General features: G+C 52.3%; 10 protein-coding genes across 10 annotated transcripts; 3 read left to right on the plus strand and 7 right to left on the minus strand.

The window, feature by feature from the left end:
• Window positions 1–769: 769 nt before the first annotated feature.
• P170DRAFT_14891 (uncharacterized protein) lies at window positions 770–1,165 on the minus strand. Its single transcript, XM_024842509.1, has one exon. It carries the CDS (start codon window positions 1,064–1,066, stop codon window positions 818–820), a length of 249 nt encoding a protein of 82 aa, XP_024709651.1. The 5' UTR covers window positions 1,067–1,165; the 3' UTR covers window positions 770–817.
• On the minus strand, window positions 795–3,344 carry P170DRAFT_397698 (putative longevity-assurance protein (LAC1)). The gene is made up of 4 exons (XM_024846192.1): window positions 2,723–3,344; window positions 2,281–2,591; window positions 1,930–2,217; window positions 795–1,857 (listed from the first exon to the last, which is right to left on the minus strand). Exons 1-4 carry the CDS (start codon window positions 2,853–2,855, stop codon window positions 1,264–1,266), a joined length of 1,326 nt encoding a protein of 441 aa, XP_024709652.1. The 5' UTR covers window positions 2,856–3,344; the 3' UTR covers window positions 795–1,263.
• A 402-nt stretch (window positions 3,345–3,746) lies between these two features.
• On the minus strand, window positions 3,747–6,947 carry P170DRAFT_452130 (uncharacterized protein). The gene is made up of 4 exons (XM_024851248.1): window positions 6,265–6,947; window positions 5,950–6,191; window positions 5,616–5,891; window positions 3,747–4,914 (listed from the first exon to the last, which is right to left on the minus strand). The coding sequence occupies exons 1-4, from the start codon at window positions 6,452–6,454 to the stop codon at window positions 3,793–3,795; spliced, it is 1,830 nt and encodes a 609-aa protein (XP_024709653.1). The 5' UTR covers window positions 6,455–6,947; the 3' UTR covers window positions 3,747–3,792.
• An 829-nt stretch (window positions 6,948–7,776) lies between these two features.
• On the plus strand, window positions 7,777–8,184 carry P170DRAFT_469822 (4F5 domain protein; the record flags this gene model as incomplete). The annotated part of the gene is made up of 3 exons (XM_024852679.1): window positions 7,777–7,839; window positions 7,995–8,079; window positions 8,144–8,184. The coding sequence occupies 3 exons, from the start codon at window positions 7,777–7,779 to the stop codon at window positions 8,182–8,184; spliced, it is 189 nt and encodes a 62-aa protein (XP_024709654.1).
• A 514-nt stretch (window positions 8,185–8,698) lies between these two features.
• P170DRAFT_344901 (uncharacterized protein) lies at window positions 8,699–9,751 on the minus strand (the record flags this gene model as incomplete). Its single annotated transcript, XM_024843491.1, has 2 exons — window positions 8,699–9,126; window positions 9,202–9,751. 2 exons carry the CDS (start codon window positions 9,749–9,751, stop codon window positions 8,699–8,701), a joined length of 978 nt encoding a protein of 325 aa, XP_024709655.1.
• Window positions 9,752–9,888: 137 nt separating this feature from the next.
• Window positions 9,889–11,108, plus strand: P170DRAFT_431981 (guided entry of tail-anchored proteins factor 1). Its single transcript, XM_024848163.1, has 3 exons — window positions 9,889–10,217; window positions 10,320–10,506; window positions 10,637–11,108. Exons 1-3 carry the CDS (start codon window positions 10,131–10,133, stop codon window positions 10,960–10,962), a joined length of 600 nt encoding a protein of 199 aa, XP_024709656.1. The 5' UTR covers window positions 9,889–10,130; the 3' UTR covers window positions 10,963–11,108.
• Window positions 11,109–11,979: 871 nt separating this feature from the next.
• Window positions 11,980–13,664, minus strand: P170DRAFT_505124 (RNA-binding protein). Its single transcript, XM_024854260.1, has 3 exons — window positions 13,579–13,664; window positions 12,840–13,494; window positions 11,980–12,772 (listed from the first exon to the last, which is right to left on the minus strand). The coding sequence occupies exons 1-3, from the start codon at window positions 13,610–13,612 to the stop codon at window positions 12,055–12,057; spliced, it is 1,407 nt and encodes a 468-aa protein (XP_024709657.1). The 5' UTR covers window positions 13,613–13,664; the 3' UTR covers window positions 11,980–12,054.
• Window positions 13,665–13,897: 233 nt separating this feature from the next.
• Window positions 13,898–14,609, plus strand: P170DRAFT_345037 (uncharacterized protein; the record flags this gene model as incomplete). Its single annotated transcript, XM_024843499.1, has 4 exons — window positions 13,898–13,999; window positions 14,076–14,279; window positions 14,378–14,444; window positions 14,503–14,609. The coding sequence occupies 4 exons, from the start codon at window positions 13,898–13,900 to the stop codon at window positions 14,607–14,609; spliced, it is 480 nt and encodes a 159-aa protein (XP_024709658.1).
• A 384-nt stretch (window positions 14,610–14,993) lies between these two features.
• Window positions 14,994–16,192, minus strand: P170DRAFT_15117 (uncharacterized protein). The gene is made up of 2 exons (XM_024842519.1): window positions 15,876–16,192; window positions 14,994–15,818 (listed from the first exon to the last, which is right to left on the minus strand). Exons 1-2 carry the CDS (start codon window positions 16,020–16,022, stop codon window positions 15,315–15,317), a joined length of 651 nt encoding a protein of 216 aa, XP_024709659.1. The 5' UTR covers window positions 16,023–16,192; the 3' UTR covers window positions 14,994–15,314.
• Window positions 16,193–17,364: 1,172 nt separating this feature from the next.
• On the minus strand, window positions 17,365–19,014 carry P170DRAFT_452134 (putative sterol carrier protein). The gene is made up of 2 exons (XM_024851249.1): window positions 18,355–19,014; window positions 17,365–18,278 (listed from the first exon to the last, which is right to left on the minus strand). The coding sequence occupies exons 1-2, from the start codon at window positions 18,846–18,848 to the stop codon at window positions 17,396–17,398; spliced, it is 1,377 nt and encodes a 458-aa protein (XP_024709660.1). The 5' UTR covers window positions 18,849–19,014; the 3' UTR covers window positions 17,365–17,395.
• Window positions 19,015–20,726: the final 1,712 nt, after the last annotated feature.

Consider the following 20,726-nt stretch of genomic DNA (forward strand, 5'->3'; position numbering starts at 1 on the left):
TCTTTCTTTTCGTCTTCTTTCTCTTATTCCAGGATCCCTGGATGTAGTCCAAACCGACACCCGTTCGTTCCTTTTCGTCCTGCTTTGACTCAAGTTACTTCTTTTGCATGTTCTTTTTGGACCTCCCGTCTTTTGAAATATGCCTCTACTTCCATCTTACGACAATGATTGATAATGACGAAATGGGAATGATCATGGGCGTGGGCAAAGAGCAAAATCAGAATCCCGGGCGGCATTGCATACATGATCAACCTTTGGCCCTCCCGACTATTTACTAATGTTTCATTTGACGGCTCCCCAGGCATTTCATGGGAGTGACGATCTATATACTATTTGGAAATATTGATGAGAAATGAATTTCCTATCGTGAATCTAGCCGTTGCCAAGGCCTCTTTTCTCAATCTATCTGTGTAAAGGTAAGGGAGAGCCCATGAATCCACATCCGACCTATCGAAAATCGAGTGATCGAAATAGTCCGGGGGTGATTACGCAAGGATCCCCGTGGACGGTGCTGTGTCTACAGAGTCTCAGTGGGGTCGGTGAGCATCTCGCTCTGCTCTCTCTCTCTCTCTCTCTCTCTCGGCAAGGGACGGCGCCTTCCGCGGCAGATGGCGCAAAGTATATCGATAGCATTGTTGATAACACTTTTTACCAGTGAGGGGTATGTTCATAACTTGGCAAATACAATGCCAGTTTATCCAAGAAATCAACCTACCTTCTAATCATCAAGCGGGCAGAGAGAGAGAGAGAGAGAGAGAGAAATCATCCATTGAAATGACATAATATTCAATACCAAGTAATGATATAAGCAGCATGATCAAGTAATGCCTATCAGGTGTAAATCATCAACGGGAGAGGATATAATAGCAACAATGATATAAAGAATTAAAAAAAGGCAAGCAGAAATGAAAGGGCAAAGATAAACGCCTATACGATCGACCAAATTCATGGTATCAAATGCGGACACGAAGAAAGTCTTGAAATTTAGGAAAAAGCAAAACAACAACCAGCTGGCATGAAAATTGGAGGGTGTATCTTGTGTGTATGTGTATTTCGAGGGGAGCATAGGACAATGTTCAACTGCCCTCTCTTTCTCTTTCTCTCGTTTTCGGGGTTTCTTTTTCTTGTTCTTTTTCTTTTTAATAATCGGTGACTTCGTCAGTATCGGTCACGCCGCATGTCCGATTCCATATCCATAAGAGCATTAGAAGTTCGAGGTGAAGGAAAAAATCAAAATAATATATCGAGACGGAGGGAGGTCATCTAGCTAGGTTTGTCGCAGCCGATGCGGCCCAGCAAGGCCTTGTGGTCGCTCTGCTGGCCAAGTCCGACCCGGCCACGTCCTCGAGGACGAACGGTAGAGGATCCGTTCGATCGGCGCCATTCGGCATTGGAGCCATCGGCGGCGGCGACGCTGCCGTTGGTGTTGTCCTTGCTTCTGGCATCGACCTCTTCATCTTCATCGTCGCTGCGACTGTCCTCGGCGTTTCCGGTGCGGAGAACTCCCACCGCCACGCGCACCACCATCGCAAACCAGATAATCGAGAGCAGTTGAAGGGACAGGAGGAAGGAGAGGAAGATCCACTTGATCGTGCGGTTCATGCAGATAGGGCCGTCGAGGTTCAGGAACGGATAAAAGAGGTAGGTGAATTTATCGGGATACCCGTCGGTGGAAATCATCTCTGCGGTGGTGCCAGAATAGCAGCCGTATGCCATTTTCGAGGGGACTTCTTTATAGATAGACCAGCACAGCAGCGGGTACATTATATGGCGCGTGACGAGCCACGTGGACATAAATACACCGAAGGCGATGTTGCAGGTCCTTTCGAACTTGAGGTATTTGAGGATTTTCGCCGTCTAAAGGTCATGATTGTCAGTCAGAATATGGGGGTTCCCGTAGCAAAATACACCATCCAAAGATGAACATACCGGTAGCAGCAGGTCCACGATATCCATCAGGCACAGCACCACATTGGAAACGTTATAGAAGCCATAAATGTAGGCCGAGCTGAGAAGGGTGCTGGTGATAAAGTGGTGGGTCAACATCTGATAATGATCCTTCCTCGGCTCCTCGATGTTGAGGACGAAGATCTGCTGCAACCAGAAGGAAAGTTGCGCCAGCAGATACCATTTCAGGGTGCCCGAGACGCCGCGCGACGGCCACTCGGACCAGATCGCGCCGTTATCCAGCCAGTAGTAGGAATTCGACCAAATATACTAGCACATCCTCGGTCAGCATGCGGTCCCACGGCGATGGATCGATGAAGCAGCGGTACGAACCAGTCCGAAAGTACAGAAGAAACCGTAGTAGATCCATTGCCAGCCCTGCTCGGCGAAGCGCACCGAAGCCTTCTTCTTCAGCCCCGCATATCTAGCAAACGGATGGAAGACCCAATCGATCGCGATGGCGCGGATGGCCGTGAAGGCGATGGCCGAGCTGGCGACAAAGTAGATGTCGTCCCAGCCTTGGATGTAGAGTCCAGTGTCGGGCTGGTAGTAGGACAATTGGAAGAAGGGAGCCGTGTAGGGACTAAGGGAAGGGTAGAGGTGGTGAACGGCCAATAACATCGACAGGGTTGTCAACGAGATCCCTGCGCACCACGAGACACGTTAGCTAGCCAATCATGGGGGAAATTGCCATTCGCCAGCCGGTGACACCGTAGGCGGATTGGCAACGAAGCAACCAGCGCAGGCGTCTCGCTCCGCACGAAAGGCGACGTACCGATTTGGTTGTCCACGATCCATTCCCGGAACGTGGTTTCTTTAGCGACTGGTCGGTGAGCACCGGTCGAAGTAGAAACGCAGGCATTGAGTTCCGTCACCGACGGCGACGGGGAGGAGAGGTCTTTGTCCATGGCGAGAGGGCTCGAAACTTCGGAGGATGCCAGATCCCGAGAGGAGCAACGAGGAGGGAAAGAATTGGGGAGAGAGGTCGGAGACGGCAGAGGAAGAACTAAGAAGACGGTGACCAATGGCGGGGGAAAAGGGACTGGCCAGGCAAGACAGGCCAGAATGTTGGTTCCGGACTAAACGCGCGGTTCCGCGGCGGGTCCTTGGGCTGAGCCGAGAAGTGGTCGTAAATCAAGTCAATCGATCGTCAATGGTCATCAAGATGAAATATTAATTTCGACCGAGTACCGGACCGGTCGTTGGGAGGGGGGGAGGAAGAGGGAGAGGGAGACAAGGGAAGAAGAGAAGAGAGAAAAGAAAAGGAAAGGAAAGGAAAAAGCGAAAGGGAAGCGCGGTGAAAACACAACAAACAAGGGAAGTCCGGGGATGAGGAATTATTATTGGGATTTGTTGACCACCCTCAAAAATCAATAATATTAATATGAATATTAAAGATTTGAAAAGTCGAGAAAGACAGAAGAAAAGAAAAAAAAAAAGAAAAAAAGAAAAAAAAAAGCCAAGGACGAGGGGGACTGTTTCACAAAAGAGGGACGGCCCACCGGCAGTTACGTACGCGGTACCTCCAGGGCCCGTGGGCGAGCCATAGTAAGTCGAGGTACCCGCGAAGTCTCACCGCCATGGGAGGGTACGTGTGTCGTCGAGCCATTCGAGGCGGTCGACGGAGCCACGGTGTATCTTCTGGTTGTTCTCTGGGCTTAGGAGTAGGGCTTAGGCCCTCGATGATCTGCAGCCGTCAATTTCGGGCATTCGCACGGGCGGGCGTATGGATGCGATGCGATGATCAGATACTGCGTTGGGAAAGAGAGCGAGACAGAGAGAGAGAGAGACCTTGTGACCAAATACATCATCACTGATCTATATTTCTTCATATCGCCTTACATCCTATGTACTGCGTGACTCCACGTCGTTCGGACTGCTATCCAACCCGGTCGTCACTCCGTTGACATATTCCGCCGCACTGACTCCCAACTTGGCCAAATCGACACCCCCCTGTCCGCCCATCGCCTGCGACATGGCGCGAACCACTTCCTCTTCCTCCCAGATGCTCGTCGAATCCCCATTTCCGATCCGGCTGGGGTCCGCCTGCGTCTCGACCACCGTCCGCCAGTAGGTGTCGTCCCGGTCCTTCAGCACCTTATCCCGTACCACGGCATTCCGGGTCACGCTCGTGGCATGCAGCTTCGCGCTGGCTCCGGTCAGCGCCGACAGCGAGTTGGACACCAACTGATCCACCTGGTCGGCCTGGGACGGCGGCGCGAAGAAGAAGCGGTTGGTGGCCGTCACGAAGATCAGAAACGCGCAGATGCCGTCGAAGATGGCGAAGGCAAGCGGCCGCAAGAGGGTGATCTGATGGTACAGGCTCGATGGCGGGTGGATGCCCGCCCGCACCGAGGCAGGCGCCGACTGCACCGGATCCCGCGTGCAAACGACGTACAGGTCGATCGCGGCCAGCGCCAGTCCCGCTACCGTGAACTTATTCCGCCAGCTGGCGGCCTCGCGACCGGCAAACGGGGCCGACGTCACCACGCCCACGATGACCATGTGCAGCAGATGCGGGAGGAGCGTATTGAACGGCAGGTAGTAAAGAAGGTAGGTGTTCATGTTATCCAGTGAGCAAAATTGGCATCCGGTCAGCACCTCCGGCCCGAAGCGTAGGTACACTTTGCGGGCCCCCACCGACGTGAACTTGGTCCGGAGAAGGATGTCGGCATCTGTCAGCGCGTTGCCGGGCCGGTACCGTGCGAGTCGGCTGAAAAGGACGTCGGTCGAGGTATTGATGCGCGAGCGGGTCAAGGCGAAGACACTCTCGCCGGGTGCATGGGGGTTGAACGGAAGACTGAGAAGCAGGAAGAGTAGGGTCGCAAAGAAGAGGACATTCAGGGCACGCCCGGCATTGGCAGGTAGAGGACGGGGCTGTGGACGTGACGCAAGCGCAACTCGTAGACTTCGGTAGTAATTAATGGCTCGGGGAATCAAGATGGGAGCAAAGAAGATCAAGAGCGACTTGACGCTGTGGTCGACACGTTAGTGATGGGCTGGTGGCCGGAAACGCAAAGATTGTGGCAGGCACATACGTTGCAAAGGAGATTCCAAGGTCCACCATCTTGTCCAGAATATCGATGCCTCGCCCCTGGTGACGATGAAAGGAAAGAAAGAAGCTCAGTTGGCGCCAGAACGACGACCCATGCGACTCCTTACGTAACCCCCACCGGGTCTGCCAAGAACGCCGGCGCCCAATCACCGGGCGGCTTGTATACTTCCTGTCAACACTGCACTTCGCTAGGTCTCTCCAGGTACCTGCCTAGAAACTACTCCGTAAGATGGGGACGTGAAATGCATTGCACTCAAACTAAAATCGCAAATCAATAATACACCAAAGGGATATTCCGCCATCAACTTGACGGTTGTGAACTTCCGCTCAAGAAGGTCCTTGCGCGCAAGGGTGTAGAGCAGAAGAGATGAAGAAGAAGATAAAGAATCAACAAATACGGCAGGGAAAAACAAAGAAAAGAAAAGAAAAGAACAAACAACATAAAACTCCTTAGACCCCGATAGCTCGCTAGTTTTCAAGTCCATTCAATTAAACGCCGTCGTAAATAACACTCTTGCGGAGCAGCCGAGGAGTCACCTTTTTTAAGATCAGAAGGCGATCAGACATGGTTCGATTGCATTGCAGGATGGTGCGCCAAGTTTGGAATAGCAACGCCCGACGAGTCCCTGGAGTACTTGGATGACGCCGCATCGTTCAAGTTCACCGGACGAGAGATCTTCAGAGGGAATCGAGGCATGCTCCTCATGGAGGACTGCCTTCTCACCGGGGACTGCGAGCTATACGTGGGCAGCGAATCCTCCCGTTTCAGGCCCAGCTGAAGGGATCGTTGACTGCCATTCCGTGTGACGACCTTCTGTGGCGCAACTGCCCCGTAAACCCGAACATGACGTGCGCTGACACCGGCATCACGGTTCGTAAAGATGAAACTCTGTCGACCAGATTCAACGATTAGAATAATCATCTGTTCACACCAAGGCCCGACTTACCGAGAGTACGTTTACCACGCTCATAACCATGGCCAGGATTCCCGCGGAGATCACTATCCGCCAGAACGCAAGCCCCAAAGCCTCCTGACTGGTGGCCGGCGTGTTAAGGTCGCCCAACACGCTGATCCCCAGCATCAGCATAACTATAGCCAGTGTAATAAATCCGGACTCTTGGCCCAGCAATGGCCAGTTGCGATCGAAGTAGCCGCGGAAGAAGGGAAGCTCGGAGATTATTAGGAAGACTGCGGATGACGGGCCTGTCAGCAACTACAATCCGCCGGACCAGCGCGTTCAAAACTTGGGAATGCAACTTACTGCTGACTCCAGCGACCATGGCGTGGGTGACCGCCTCGAAAAAGAAAAAGCTGCTCAACAGCGAGATCTTCACCAGCATGACTGCATTGGCAGCAATGATGTCCAGAAAGACAATTATATTCAGAACCCGCACCGCATTCAAAACCACGTAACCTGGACCAGCCAGGGATTCTTTCAGAGACGCCATCATTATTGAGGCTTGAGTATAAGATAAGAAAAAAAAAAGAAAAGTCACAGCAATTCAACTGGAAAGCGGGGTGATGTTTAATCCTCAATCATGCAAATTTGGGTAATATGACCTCCGAGGTATTCGTTCAAGAAAGGAAAGAAATCGTGTTGAGAAACTTTTCGCCGAGTAAACAAATAGACAAAAGGAAGGTGAAAGCACAAGGGCCGGCCAGCAGGACCGTGTACTGAGAAAGAACCGAAAGAAAGAAAGAGCCACGAGGTCGGGTCGAGGATAAAAAGAAAGAACAAAAGCAATCATGGAGCCCAAAGCTCCACAATGGAGCGCAATTCATCCGACCTGCATCTCAAGGGGATTCTTGCAATAGGGGGCAAGACGGGGTGAATGGATGGCCAGACAAAGGCAACAATAGACATAGTCGACAGGAGCAGGGTTTGAAACACCATCAAGTCTGAATGGAACAATAATGGCCATTCATTCTCTGGCGCCTGACTATTTTTATGTCTTTGGGGTATTATTCCAGACAAGCCTTACCGTGTTAAGGCGCCTGGAAGTGGTGATCGCAAGGATATTCCAAGAAATCCCGTAGCGCTGAGACCCCCTCGTCTACTTCATGCCCGATCCGCCTGCAGGGCATGTTACAGATTGACGCCGTGGACAGCAGAAGGAGTGGCGGACAGCGCAAGACAGGCATTTGTTTGAAACCCGCAGTGTCTTGCGAGAGTCGGGGGGGGGGGGCTTTTTTTTTAGACGCTTTCTCTCTCCTGCACGCTGCCGCTGAGGCGGTTACAGCTTCCGTGCTTGATGCTGTGCACATCCAATCACTCGTCCCATACTACCGCCTTGGGATTTGTAGGCGCGTGTCCTGCAGTCATTGTATGGGACGGTTCATTTAGTTATATCTATCGGGCTCGTGGCGAGGCTAGAATCTTCTGGCGGCCGCGCAGAGGAATCTAGCTCTCCGTGTCACGGATTATACAGAGACATTGACGACTGCTGTCAGTTGTTAGCATATGGATCAAAGGACACGAATTCCCAGATGAAATCCGCGAGATGGAAGGATGAATGATGAATGATGAATGATGAATGATGAACAATACGCGGAGTATACAAAGGGATCGGAGATGCCGAAGAGGGGAATGCCGGGAGTGGCGGCTCGGCGCCTAAAAGAACGAAGTCTAGACAGAAAACTTTCGCTTGCCTCCCCCTTTACCCTTTCCTTCCCTCTGACCGTCAGCCAGTCGTCTCATCCAAGAAACCCATCACCCCAGTCCCCAGCAGTACCTCACAAATCGGGATTTAATCCAGTCCCCCAGAAATTCAAGATGTCTCGTGGAAACCAGAGAGAAAAGGCTCGCGCGAAGAACCTGAAGGCCGAGAGTCAAGTGGTAGGTTCAACTGTCCTAATTTCCTGTCTTTGTCCTTCCTCACTCCACATCAAGACATCCCTTTCCAACATGTTCCTCCCAAGGGCTCGCATGAGAACCTTCTCTCGTGGCGTACTTTATTAATACCAAGTTACTGACTCGCATCGCCTATACAGAAAAATAAGAACACGATGACCGGCTCTGAGTTCCAACGACACAAGGAAAGCAGCGCCGCTATCATGCGTGAAAAGCAAAAGCTCGGTAGGTTTGCGCTCGTCCACAGCCCTCTTTTTGTGGGCTCTTATTGATATTTCTGCCTCTCCAGCCGATGAACGCCGGGCAGCCGACGCTGGCAAGAAGAAATGAACACCTCTATCGTCCAGAGAATGTTCCGTTCAGCCATCACTACCGACCAACCTGAGACTCCTCGTCACTTATTATTCATCCTCCGTTCGTGTCTGTCCGCCGATGCATAGTTTTCTGTTTATTCGCCCCGCCTTCCAAGTTTCCGCAACGCTTTAACGACGCTTTCTCGGAAAGGAATATTCGTGATCTATTGGTTAGAAGCTGCCTGGTCTTTTTTTTGGAGAGCTGAGGATGCAAGGGCCATAAGGGCGACAGGTTCGCGCAGAATGGTGGCGAAAGTTTCGTTTTGGATACTCTACAATGACGAAGTGAAGAAGGTTAGGAGTCATTGGCGCAGATTATTATTCTATAACATTATGACAAGCGAGGCGTTATTTCCCCCCTGCGTTGGCGTTCAAACCCTTCGTAGCATCACGGTCAAATTACTGTTTCTGTCTCAAAGTATAGCCTATCATACAATCCACCAGAGAGAGACTAACGGTGCAGTGTCGGGTTGCACCTCGCCCATGGAAGACTAGGGGAATTCATCCATCGGGGTCACCTTCCTGGTCGGTTCTGTCAGGTTGAAAGCTTTCGCAGCAAGAGTCACAAACGTCCACAGAGACTCTCCCTCCCAGCCGATGTCCAAGGCAAAGCGAGATACCCGGCTGATCGCGTTCTCCCGGACACCTCGGTCTTCAACCATTTCCAATACATAAAGAGCAAACATCCAACCAGATATATCCGCCGGATGTGATTGGCACCAATTCAGCGTTGTCTTGATGATTGGTTCAGCCAGCAACCGGAGAGAACTCGAAGACCCCTGCATGTACTCCGCCAGTATGCCGTGCAGCTGTCTCATGTAGCTAAAAGCATAGTAGTTTTTGGGGTGTAATTCCCCTGCGCGGAGCACAATAGCAAGTTCCTCCTCAAGAAGATTACGTAGAGTGCCCCGGTCGATGTCTCCTCCCCCGTAAATTGAAGGCTGTGACTTCGCCATGTCCGGTCCTTGCGGCTTCGAGTCTCGCCGGTCAATACCGCGCAAACGCAGCATCTTGTCCAGGACCCATAATCGATGCTGCCATAGTGTCGGCGATTTGGTGTGTCTGTGCAGTGGCGAGCAGAGAAAAGATGTCATCAAAGAAACTTCCGCATGTAGCGCCTGCAGCAGCGTCTCCCAAGCACCGCTGTTATCGTGGTCCAGCTCATGTCGCTGTATAAGGCTGGCCAGTCGCTTCTTTCGCCAGTTGCACGCGGTGAGATGTTCGCAATCAAAGAGAAGAATAACCTCGGAACAAATGGAGAAGTCTTCGAATTTCTCCTCCGGGTTTATCGCCGTCGTGCCCGCATCTCCATCTTTGGAAGCCGTGGAAGAGTCACGATCCGATCTACAGATGGGGTCCTTGAAAAATATGCGTCGAGCCGTCACAAAAGCCTGCACCAAGTATTTCTTGGTGATACCTATTGAGCAATCATCCTGAAGGAGAGGGCCTAGAACCGGAGGAAGGATCTCGATTTCGAGAATGCGATTGTTCCTAGTAGCGAAGATGCGAGCGAGATTCTGGAAGGCACTGTCTGGGGAGGACATTTGGGGTCTACAGGCAGCAATGACTGGATCAGCCGCCCATAAGCATGTGGAGTGTAGCCATGAAGAGGGTTGTTTATGATTTGAACGGAGGGGCAGAAACGCCGCAAACCGACAAAGCACCGGCGGGCGGAGAACAACCGCCCAAAACGTGACAACGTCATGCAAAAGCACCTCCCTCTTCGCCCGATTCTCCGATTCATCGTCTGTCTAGGCACCGCCAGTTTCTCCTTTTGAGTTCCCTGGAATCACTCTCTGTCCCCTCGGCGCAAGTGGGTTTCGTGGCCCTCTCCACATTCCCGAAACCTGCTGTGTGCGGTCCATTCTGTGATCTCTCCGGCTTCTTTCGCACAGAAAGACAGATACTCAGTTACCTCTCACCATGCTGTCTCTCATCTGGACGGTCTTCTTCGTGCATGTTGCCATTTATTTGGTCAACACCATTGGCGCAAGCATAATCGATAATCTGGTATGTTTTTGTTTGCTCTTGCTCCCTGGGCTGTTCAGCCCAGCATCACATCAACAGCGTGAACAGACCGACTGACCGGTCATCTCTCTTCTCTTCTTCTAGCTATGGATTCTCTACATGAAACTCCCAACTGCGACGTCCAAAAATGCGCGTGAACAGAACCGGCTCAAACGCGAGGCTCTTCAGCTGAAGCGAGAAATGAACAACACAAGCTCCCAGGATGAGTTTGCAAAGTGGGCCAAGCTCCGAAGACGACATGACAAGGCCATGGAGGAATACGAGGCAATGAGTACGTCTGGAGAGATTTTCTACGTCCCCTTATCCTATGTATTTCCATAAGACATGCCCCCATGTCCGTGTGAAATCAACCGAGTCGGTCTCCGCAGCAGTGATGCTAATCCCGGGCAAAATCCAAACAGACAAAACACTGACGTCGGCAAAAACCTCCTTCGAGTGGACCGTGAAAATCGCACGATGGCTCAGTACGAACGGACTCAAGATCTTCCTTCAATTCTGGTACTCGAAGACTCCCGTGTTTGCCCTTCCGGAAGCCTGGGTTCCCTACTACGTCGCATGGATTCTGTCGTTCCCAAGGGCACCGATGGGCTCGGTCAGCATCCAGGTTTGGAGCAACGTGTGCGCAACAACTATTTCGGCGTTGGCAGAGATTGTCACGATCGCGGTACAGGCGGGGGTGGGAAAGACACGCCCTGCTCCGGCGGCTACGGCTCAAAAGGCAAAATGATTTGATGCTTGTCATGCTACGGAATGGGAGTCTGGTGGACCGTACAAATAAACCGTGTTGAGGTTTGGGAAAAGAGAAAATGATTCGAAGTTTTCTACTTGTATTTCATGATACTATAAACGTAACAACATAATGCTATATCTAAGCTTTGAGATATGTTCTTCAGATAAAAGAAAAATCGTTTCTCGTCAATAACCCCTTACCGTAGTAGGGATCTCAGGGCTTGACTCTATGATTTGTATATCATCATATGAACATATGCAGCAAAAGGCAAAGACAGATAGTCGTCTCGGAGGGAGAAAGAGTCCGACCCCTTCGACAGGGTTTCTGTGCCGGCGAGCGTTCAGAACGCCACCAGGTCACCGCTTTGCCATAAGCTACAGACTCGAGAGATGAAAGAGAAAAATGAATGAACTCCTCGCCTCAAGAATGAGCCCCATTGAGTTACCCAGGCAGGATGACAAGACCCTACCGAGCAATCGCATGACTATTCGAACACGACGAAAGGCAACCCAATAGAACAACCTCCCTCCGACATCCCGCTACATCACCATTGTGTCCACCAGAGCGTAGAAACGAACCGGCGTCGGATATAGACATGAATGACGGGAGAGAATAGGGCAGTCAGCCGCTATCAAATTGCTTCTATGGCGGCGCGTTTCCGCATTGCCTGACCGTAAAAAGAATGGACAGGATGTCCGGGGACTTTCCCCAAAGCTTGATGAGAGGAATCTCCCAGTGGAGAATTTCCTGTGCGTGAGCTTTGAATGCGATCCTTTGAGCGAGGAGTTGAGAAAGGAAGAAGAAAAAAAGAAGCGGAAACTTTTTTGGGGTTTTTTTACATTTCTCGGTTGACCGCGCTAGCCATGTTGGGTCTAGAGAGATCATGTGATCTTGACGGGCGTCGGTCAATCACGTGGCCGGCTTGCATAAAACACCATAGATCCATCTCTCTACATTCATAACTACCGAGACAGGCGAAGTTGTGCTCACAATAGACTATATCAATCCGCAGTGGTAGAAGAAAACATCATTTATGCTATTTACTTTAAATAACACAGAACAACCCATCGCCGAAGATTTTTGTTTTTTTTACGCCTTGGACTTGGACTTGGCCTTGCCCTTCTTGGCCTTTGCTCCAGCCTTCGTAGCAGGCGAAGCGGTGGCATCGTTGGCTCCCTTCTTACCATCCTGCTTGGGGGTATCTTGCTCAGTCACAGACTGGCTTCCCTTCTTCTCCTTCTTGGACTTCTTGGGGGTATCATCAGACTTCTTCTCAGCCTTCGTCTCCTTGGGCGCCTCGACGGCTTTGGGGGTCTCTTCCTCCGCGGCCTTGGGAGCTTCGATTTGCTTGCCCTCTTCCTGGACGGGGACCTCGTCCACGCTCATCAATTGCGGCAGCTCGAATTCGTATCCAAGATCCTTCAGCTTCTCGGCCTTGGCAAGGCGCTTCTTCTGCTCGCGCTCAATGCGCTCGGACCACTGATCTCTCGTCTTGCCCTTGTCGAGGCGCTTCTTCTCGATGCGGTTCCACGGGGTCTTCTTGAATCGTCGGTTGGCGCCCTTCCAGACCTCCGGGTGCAATTGGTCGGAAGGTATGTATTTGCATTTCAGGATATGACCATACATCAGGTAGTTGTCCATAGTCGCGGCAACGATCTTGGCAACGGAGACCGACTCGAATTCCACAAAAGCGTAATGCTTGGAGCGGCCGGTGATGCGGTTTCGCGAGAGACGCAGACGAGTGATCTCGCCGAATTGTGAAAAGTAGGCGCGCATTTGATGTTCGTAGAAACCGTGGGGAATACGTCTGTAACATCGATATTAGAACCGGTGGGCAATAAAAATGTAAGCGCAACCCATAAGAGAAAACATACCCAACATATACGGCACCCGGTCCTTCTCCGCTGCCGGCCTTTTCTTCTTTCTGCTTCTTCAAGATCTTGCGCTTGGCCTTCTTCGAATCAGGAATCTTAGGAACTGGTTTGCTGGGGTCGTAGCCCTCGTCTCCCGACTCGTCCTCATCGCCACTGCTCTCGAATCCCTTGATAAGGGCGACGGTCCGGTCATCTTCTTCTTCTTCCTCACCCTCGCCAGAGTCAGAGGCGGCAGAATCATCGTTGTCATCGTCGGACTCGTCGGCGGCAGCCTCGGGCTTTTTCGACTTAGGGGAGGCCTTGGCGCCGGCAGTCTTTGCTTTCGCGGCCGGGGCGGCGGTGCCATCCTCCTTCTTAGACTTTTTGTTGCTGGCCTTCTTCTCAGCTTGGGCTTTAGCGGGCTTCGCTTCCGCCTCGGACTCGCTGTCCTCGTCGTCGCTCAGAAAATCGGCAGCACGCTTGCGAGGCTTGATCTGTCTCGCGGGCTCGCCGTTGAACTTCACACCCGAGGCGGACTTCTTCGCCGCGGGGGCTCCGTCATCCTTGTTTTTCTTCAGGATCGATTTCGAGGCTTCCTTAGGAGCTTCAGCGGGCTTCGCCTCCGCCTTCTTGGTCTTCTTCGCGGGCGAGTCGGCGGCGGCAGCGGCGGCGGCAGCTAAATGGAGATTTTTCAGCTATCGAACGGAACCAGCCAGATGGATTTTTTGGGGACTTTGTTTCGGAAATTGAAGTAACATACCCTTGCGCTTGTTGTCCTTCTTGCTGGGAGCCATAATTCCTGAAGGTTCAGTCAATTGTAGGCTGTGGATGAGCACTACAAATTGGACGCAGTTAAAAGACGGAAACTTTTTCGGGGGAAACATTTTAGTTTTTTTTTTCTGCGCTCCGGCTCTGAGGGGAAGGCGGTGAGACCGTCCGGTAGTAAGCCCTCGGCGTGGGATGTTCTTGGGCGAAGTTCAGGACAACAGCAACGCAACATTTAGTAGTCGCCTGGATTATTCTAGTGGTGCTCCTTTTGATTATCTATTCATCCTACTTTTTCCCCTGTCTCCACTGTCATGGGCAAGTCTAAGAATGCGACCAAGGCACTGACACAGGAGGAAATCTGGGACGACTCGGCCCTCGTCCAGAGCTGGGACGAGGCGGTCGACGAGTACAAAGTGAGTTTCCTCCCCAACTCATCGATATGTATATTCCCATACATGATCCCGTCTAATATGACATGCATGTACAAAGCTCTATCACAGCATCCAGGCCAAGGGAGAGAATGTCGAGGACGTTCTAAGACAGGCCGAGGGCGCGGAACTCACCCCGGACGATGCGCCGGGTCAAGACCCAAACAAGCTCGCTAATGAGCCCATGGAAACTGACGGCGAAGAGGCCGCCATCTCCGGTGATTCATCAGAGGCTGTACAACCTCGACCGGGGGAGTCTTCACGGGTACGTGACCTCTAATTATCTGCATGATACGAACCGTACTAATTCAAACAAAGGCTCCACATGGACAGCAAAATGCGTCATCTGATGCGCAGTCAAAGGGGATCAATTCTATGGCCGAGGGTATTTCACTGGGGGCAGCCATGCCGCAGGCAGCGCTATCGCAAGGTAGGTTCCCAAATACCAGTTGTATTTGAAAACCAGGTTGATTAATTCTACGGCACAGTGCAAGACGAAGGTCTGAAGAACCTGATGATGTCCTGGTATTTCGCAGGGTACTATACAGGCCTCTATGAAGGACAACAGCGAGCAAATCAGAACAAAAGCTCATGAGGCATACACGTCCTAGATCTTTCTGCGATGAGCCTTGGCTATGATGAAGCCAGGTTATTGACATATATGTCCCCGTCTGGGCATGCTTGAAGCAAGGCTTTGGAAAGTGTGCTGGGCTTTGAATCGTACGACATGATGGCTAGACACTCAGTGATTTTCAAAATAGTCTCTCATCTGGGAAACGGCACAACCGCAGCCCTTCTTCCTCACCATGGAACGCCCAGGGATGCGCTCGATGAGTCTCGAGAATGGGCGGGTTCCGAGGGCCTGAGAGCCCGTGATCCGTCCGTCATCAAGCCTGGGTCCAGAACGACCCAACAATGTCCCGACACCTCTCTGAACTAAGGAAACTAAATACGATCTTGCAAATATGAAACCAAGCGACACGTAAGAGCATCATTTCCACGCTTAACACCCCAAACTACACGAATCTGGTACGCAGCATAATCTGAGCAAGAAGAACATCTCGGATACAGCTGTTTATAAATGCTGTATCGGCAGAAAACACACAAGACTGATCATGGAATTGTAGTCATATTGCTAAGATTTTATACTATTCTAAAGCATCGTTAAACCGTTCCAATAAACACCGTGGCATCAAACATTAAAACCATCATTCCCTGCAAAAAAAGACAATATCAAGCGCGGTCCCAGTCGCCTCCAATTGCATTGTACATTTTACCAATCATTTTTCTTCCGAACAATTTAGGCAATCCCGCCGCCACTGAGGATCTTGCCAACGATAGGGATCTTGGAGAAGATGTTGTCCTTGACCTCATGCACACTGCCCGACGGGGTGGCGGCAGCGCTGGCGGAACTGCTGGGCTGCGATGTCGTGGGCGAGGGTTTCTCCTGAGCCTGGGGCTTCTCCTCAGCCTTGGGTTTTTCTTCAGCCTTCGGTTCACTCAAGGCGCGCGAAGGCGCGGGAGACGGAACGCTCTGCTCATGCTGGCCGTCGTTGTACGACTCGGAGGTCTCTCCCTTGCTGGTTTTGTTGATCTCGAGCGGGTGGTTGGATGAGTGCGACTCCTGGCTGGGCGAGGACTCTTGGCTGGGCGTAGGAGGCATCGGCACCAGGGGAACGGCCGAAGTGACAGCATCGCTGGACTCGGTTCGTGCGCCGGCAGCAGCAGGGTTGGTCTTCTGCTTCTTCTCTTCCTGGTCCTCCTTCCACATCTTCTCCATGTCGTCAAAGAAGTCAACGGTGGACTGCTTTCGTTAGCGCACACTCCCAGCAATAAATATGGTCTACCGAATGTAACTTACGCGCAGGGACATCTCGGCAATCGAGGCTGCACTGCCAGGGTTCAGGTCGTCGTCTGACATGGGGTCGAACCGCTTAGTCGGCAGGGCCGACGTCAGGGCAGACAGCGAAAGACATGCGGCAAGGATGGAGATGTTGAGGCGAGTCATTGTGACTGGTATCAAATAGACTTGAGAAAGGAAGCGGGAAGAAATGATGAGGAACAGAAGACAATGAATGGAAATGCAACTGCAACTACCAGATGGGACGGTCTAAGGAAACAGAACGACTATCTACGAGGACGAGCTTCAGGGCATGCTTTATAGTACTCAAGAGCCGGGGCATCAAGAACGCCGGGGCGTGCCACAGCATGGAATCCAAATTCCTGATGCCGTCTGGGTCGCAGCCCTCTCGTGCAATGATCACTGCGCATGTTGAGATCCGACACGTCGGTTATGTGCCTTGATTGGAAGCAAGGGAGAGAGGCCGGGACGACTTCGACCTCATGGTATGGGCATTTGCAACGCTTTGATGGCAGTCATTCCGGTTGGGCCTCCTCCCAGGTCCCAAACTAGAATAGATATCCAACCCTTGATTACGCAACATACCAGAGCTGGTCGACGTTGCAAAGCCCCTTTGTCGCAGGTGCCGCGACGCCCCAAGGCTTGACTTGACCGGTTCAGCATTCCAAAGGTTCTCGATGGCGGGGACATCTTCTTACGCGCTACACATTCCATCGACGGCTAGAAATGCGAGAAAACCATGGCGAAGTTGCGACTTCGGAATGTATCTCCCTACTTTTGACACGTACCACCGCACCTAAGAATTGGCAGTGGACGCAACACGAGAGAGAATTTGAAGAAAGGACAACGTCCAATCGAGTTACTATTGGCACGTTTTTGACCTCGAAAATCATGGAAGAACTGACGGACGAGACTTCGAAAATGCCAGGCTGAGCGGATTGAATAGATTGACTACGGGGGTTCCTGGAACGAGATCCCTGCGGGTTAGTGGGCAAAGCAATTGAGACGGGGTGAGCAAAATGCATGCATTCCTTCGTTCTTGCAGGGGGAAGATCATCTTCTTCCGAACGAGTGACACATGCACAGGCGGAGTTTTCAACCGCCCATGGCTTGCAAGAGAAGATTTTTCCCTCAAAGGGATGTGTGCTCAAAGCGAACCCAACTACCTCGGAGCGGACAGGAAGCACCTGTCCAAGTGGCAGGCGATGGGATTAGAACGAGCCGCAATTATCGCTCTCGGTCTCAAGTCTAAATTTGCAGACGGAACGGAGGGCTTGGAAAGCCAAAACATCCGTCACAAGGGTATTGGAGACCTGGAATGGTAAAAGAAGAAAGGGGGAAAGACGGCGGGAAAATGCGAAAATTTATTCATCCGCGGAGTGCGTCGCTTATGTCAGCTCACGTCGGAGGAATTCTTTCCCGGGCGGATCGGCCCAACTACGCAGTACGCAGTAAGTCGACTAGTAGACTAGAAAGTTGAAACCATCCTCTGGCTTTAAACCTATACACCTATGGGGAATCTAGAACCGAGCGAGCACTCTCTCCTGGGTGTCCGACAGCGCCCATTCGTCGCTATGCTTCTTACTCCGCACCGTTTGGGCCTGCTGCGCTGTGAACCCCTTGGCTTCGACCGCCGGGTTATATCCGAGGCCAGTTATCTTTGCAACGGCGTCGGACGAGACGAGACTGGCGGCCTTGCCGTCGGCCCGCTTATACACGGTCACCACGACCGCACCGCCCAGGCCCAGGTTGTGTTGTAAGGCGGCGTCCGTTCCGTCGATCAGTCGGTTGTTCGCCCAACCACGCAAATGCCATACCAGCTCCGCACATTGCGCCAGCCCGGTCGCTCCCAGCGGGTGACCCTTGGATATCAAGCCACCCGAGGGATTAATGACCATCTTGCCCCCGTAGGTGATGTTGCCCTTTCGGACCATCTCATGCGCCTTTCCGGGCTCGCACAGCTCGAGCGCATCGATGGTGATCATCTCGTTGGCCGAGAAGCAGTCGTGTAGCTCGCACACCTTGATATCCTTCACGTTCACGCCAGCCTCCTTGATGGCTGCCCGGCACGCATTGCGGGCCATTCCGAATCCCATCAGGTCGATGGCACTGCGGTTGTAAACCGTCTCGTTATCCGTAGCCAGCTGCTGGCCAGCGATCAGAATGGCCTGGTCCTTGAGATGCGGGCGAGCATCCAGGAATTCCTGCGAAACGATGACGGCTGCGGCCGCGCCGTCGGAGGTGGGGCAGCACTGAAGCTTGGTAAGGGGTTCATGGATCATGGGCGCCTTGAGGATCTGCTCGAGGCTGTATTCTTGCTGGAATTGCGAGTAAGGGTTGCGCTTGGAATGCTCATGGTTGACCCGTGCGATCTCGGCGAAGTCTTCATTTTTGGCACCATACCTGATCATCCGTTATGTTAGCGCAGGTACCATGATGTATATATATACCTGAAAGTTCACGGGGGAAAAGAGAATACTTTTCCTTGTACTCCCGACCGGCGTTTCCAAACATCTGCGCGGCCCCCGGGGCGTTGGTGACGCCTCTCGTATCCGCCATCATCATTCCAAACTGACCGGTCGGGTTCTCGCGGTCGTTGTAGACGGACTGCAGGCTTCCCGGGTTCATCTTTTCGAAGCCCACGACGAGCACGCAGTCGGCGGCGCCATGGGAGACCAGGGTTCGAGCCATGGCAAGTCCGGTGGACCCCGTTGAGCAATTGTTGTTGACATTGTAGATGGGAATCTGGGTGAGGCCGAACTGATAGAAGACGCGCTGGCCGCAGGTGCTGTCACCGTACACGTAGCAGGCAACGCCTTGCTCAACGTCGTCGTAGTTGATGTGGGCATCCAACATGGCCTTCACGCCGGCCTCGAATCCGAGTTCATGGTAGTCTACCTTGCCCCGGGGTTTGATGAACTTGGTCATTCCCACGCCCAGGACATAGGCGGGCGAGGCTTGCTTCTTGCCCATCGTGAAGGTTCTGAACGGAAGGGGTGAATGGATAGGGTGAGATGAATTGAAGCGCTACCAACTGGATTTTACTCGGATACAGAAGGGTGAGAGAATAACAATCGAGCGGATCTAGTGAGGCTGTGGACGTAATATAGGAGGACTGGATGGGGAAGATGGGGATGATCTGCGGAGACGAAGCCAACGGGGATTCTGCGGGGGAGGAAGGCTTGCCGCGCGACCGAGGGACCGAGGATGCAGCCCGGTTCGGCATAACCATATGATGTTGCACCAGTCAAGCGCACGGATATGCAGTTGAGTGAGGCCGGTCCGTCAGTGTCCTCTCGATGATCCTTTCCAATAGAGCGGAGTGGTTTTTTCGACGATCAAGACCGCATGTCTAGTTGGAAGGGTCTCACGTGAAAAAGTGTATACACAGACACCCATACCTAGGTTACAGTCGTCGAGAAACCAGGACACTGGGAAACCTAATCGTTGTAACCATTGTCGGTGGTAGGGTTTATTTTGGATTGACGTATTTCTACATGAGAGGAGTAGTAGTGGTGGTGGTGGTGGTGGTGGTGGTGGTAGCATGTATATATAACTATCGACCGAATCCCCTATCGTTCGATTCAATCCTGTCGACCAGCACAGTAACCCGACAAAGGAATACCTTCAGGACCAAGTCATGGTTGGTTCAAGGGACCAGGGTGCGATTACGACACCATTCTCCGATTCGATTGGGTTGGTCCACGATCCCACGGTCCATGTGGCCATTGAGTTGTGGGAGAACCACGCATTATTCTCTCCTCGCCTGATAGTCGAGTCAACAATCGTTACTGGACCACCTTTTCGATCTTCTGATAGGCCAGCCACAGAACGGTCTTGGGAGGTAGCCGTGAAGTGGTTTCGACTGAGTATCCATGAAACCCATATGGTACCATCCGTTCTGCGCAATCGAACTCTCCATTCATTAAATACTGCAGGTTCTTTGTTAACAAGTTTCGATAATCCCCTCCACCCTCCACTGATTGGATCGACGGGCTTCACGTGGAAGATCTCGCGAGACCAAGCCAAACCCCTATGCTTCGTAGTACCCAGTCAGAGCCACTCCGGAGTCAGTAAGAGCTGGGGCCGAGCCGAAGAGGATCACTGCGCAAGCATCCACTTAGACAAGGGAGTGGGCATTCGGCCCTATTCAGCACGAGTCAATCCAACGAGGACCCATATCGAATCAGGAAGCAGAGGCACGGGATATACTTTGCACCATGCACCATAAGCTTCTAGCAGAGTTGTCAAGGGAGTCTGAACAGGAGACTCTCGAGTCTGGAGCGATGAAGAGCGGGTACTACCACCGCCGGACTGGGTTGGTCCGACGCTTCTCCACCGACTTCTGCAGTGATAGCGCCATGTAGGAGGAGTCCATTAGGAGTACGCTCACGACGACGTCACTGGGCCAGGGCGCCCTAAACGCGGGCATGGCGGGGGAGCCACTCACGGTGCACGCCGGCCCGCACACTGATCGCTTGTCATGCATTTCCCTTCTCCCGCTCTCCTTTTCTCCCCCTCCCCTTTCTTGTCCTATCGACTGTCCTCTCTTCCATCGGGCCCTCGGTCGCACTTGAGAGTGGATGTCAGGTTCCCTGGAGGTATGTTCCCTTTTGGATTGTCTTCCATCCTTGTTTTCCTCTCTTCCCCACCCTCTCTTTCTTCTGGTGGTTTGCATGTCGCAAACGGTCGACACAGCTGTCAAATGGAGGGGGGTAGCATGTGTTCACAAATGGCTGATGGTGCATGTGGTCGGTGATCTTCAGGTAGCTCCTGAATCATTCCTTTCGTATTGTCTAGAAGAACGTGGGATCGTCGCGAGAGGGCCCGCTTGCGATCTTGCACAAATTC

This window comes from Aspergillus steynii (genome assembly GCF_002849105.1).
Source record: "Aspergillus steynii IBT 23096 chromosome Unknown P170scaffold_1, whole genome shotgun sequence".
Classification (NCBI taxonomy): Eukaryota; Fungi; Ascomycota; class Eurotiomycetes; order Eurotiales; family Aspergillaceae; genus Aspergillus; species Aspergillus steynii.

Coding starts and splice junctions, on each gene's coding strand:
- P170DRAFT_452130 (XM_024851248.1), bottom strand. CDS start 6,454: ATGATGGCGTCTCTGAAAGAATCCCTGGCTGGTCCAGGTTACGTGGTT. Junction 6,192..6,264: donor CATGGTCGCTGGAGTCAGCA/GTAAGTTGCATT, acceptor CGTCATCCGCAG/TCTTCCTAATAATCTCCGAG. Junction 4,915..5,615: donor ACTCCAGGGACTCGTCGGGC/GTTGCTATTCCA, acceptor CACAGCGTCAAG/TCGCTCTTGATCTTCTTTGC.
- P170DRAFT_452134 (XM_024851249.1), bottom strand. CDS start 18,848: ATGGGCAAGAAGCAAGCCTCGCCCGCCTATGTCCTGGGCGTGGGAATG. Junction 18,279..18,354: donor GGTCGGGAGTACAAGGAAAA/GTATTCTCTTTT, acceptor ACGGATGATCAG/GTATGGTGCCAAAAATGAAG.
- P170DRAFT_15117 (XM_024842519.1), bottom strand. CDS start 16,022: ATGACTCGCCTCAACATCTCCATCCTTGCCGCATGTCTTTCGCTGTCT. Junction 15,819..15,875: donor TTGCCGAGATGTCCCTGCGC/GTAAGTTACATT, acceptor TAACGAAAGCAG/TCCACCGTTGACTTCTTTGA.
- P170DRAFT_397698 (XM_024846192.1), bottom strand. CDS start 2,855: ATGGACAAAGACCTCTCCTCCCCGTCGCCGTCGGTGACGGAACTCAAT. Junction 2,218..2,280: donor TCTTCTGTACTTTCGGACTG/GTTCGTACCGCT, acceptor AGGATGTGCTAG/TATATTTGGTCGAATTCCTA. Junction 1,858..1,929: donor TCGTGGACCTGCTGCTACCG/GTATGTTCATCT, acceptor CATGACCTTTAG/ACGGCGAAAATCCTCAAATA.
- P170DRAFT_505124 (XM_024854260.1), bottom strand. CDS start 13,612: ATGGCTCCCAGCAAGAAGGACAACAAGCGCAAGG. Junction 13,495..13,578: donor GAAGGACAACAAGCGCAAGG/GTATGTTACTTC, acceptor ATCTCCATTTAG/CTGCCGCCGCCGCTGCCGCC. Junction 12,773..12,839: donor CCGGGTGCCGTATATGTTGG/GTATGTTTTCTC, acceptor TCGATGTTACAG/ACGTATTCCCCACGGTTTCT.
- P170DRAFT_14891 (XM_024842509.1), bottom strand. CDS start 1,066: ATGCTCCCCTCGAAATACACATACACACAAGATACACCCTCCAATTTT.
- P170DRAFT_431981 (XM_024848163.1), top strand. CDS start 10,131: ATGCTGTCTCTCATCTGGACGGTCTTCTTCGTGCATGTTGCCATTTAT. Junction 10,218..10,319: donor CAAGCATAATCGATAATCTG/GTATGTTTTTGT, acceptor CTCTTCTTCTAG/CTATGGATTCTCTACATGAA. Junction 10,507..10,636: donor GGAGGAATACGAGGCAATGA/GTACGTCTGGAG, acceptor AAATCCAAACAG/ACAAAACACTGACGTCGGCA.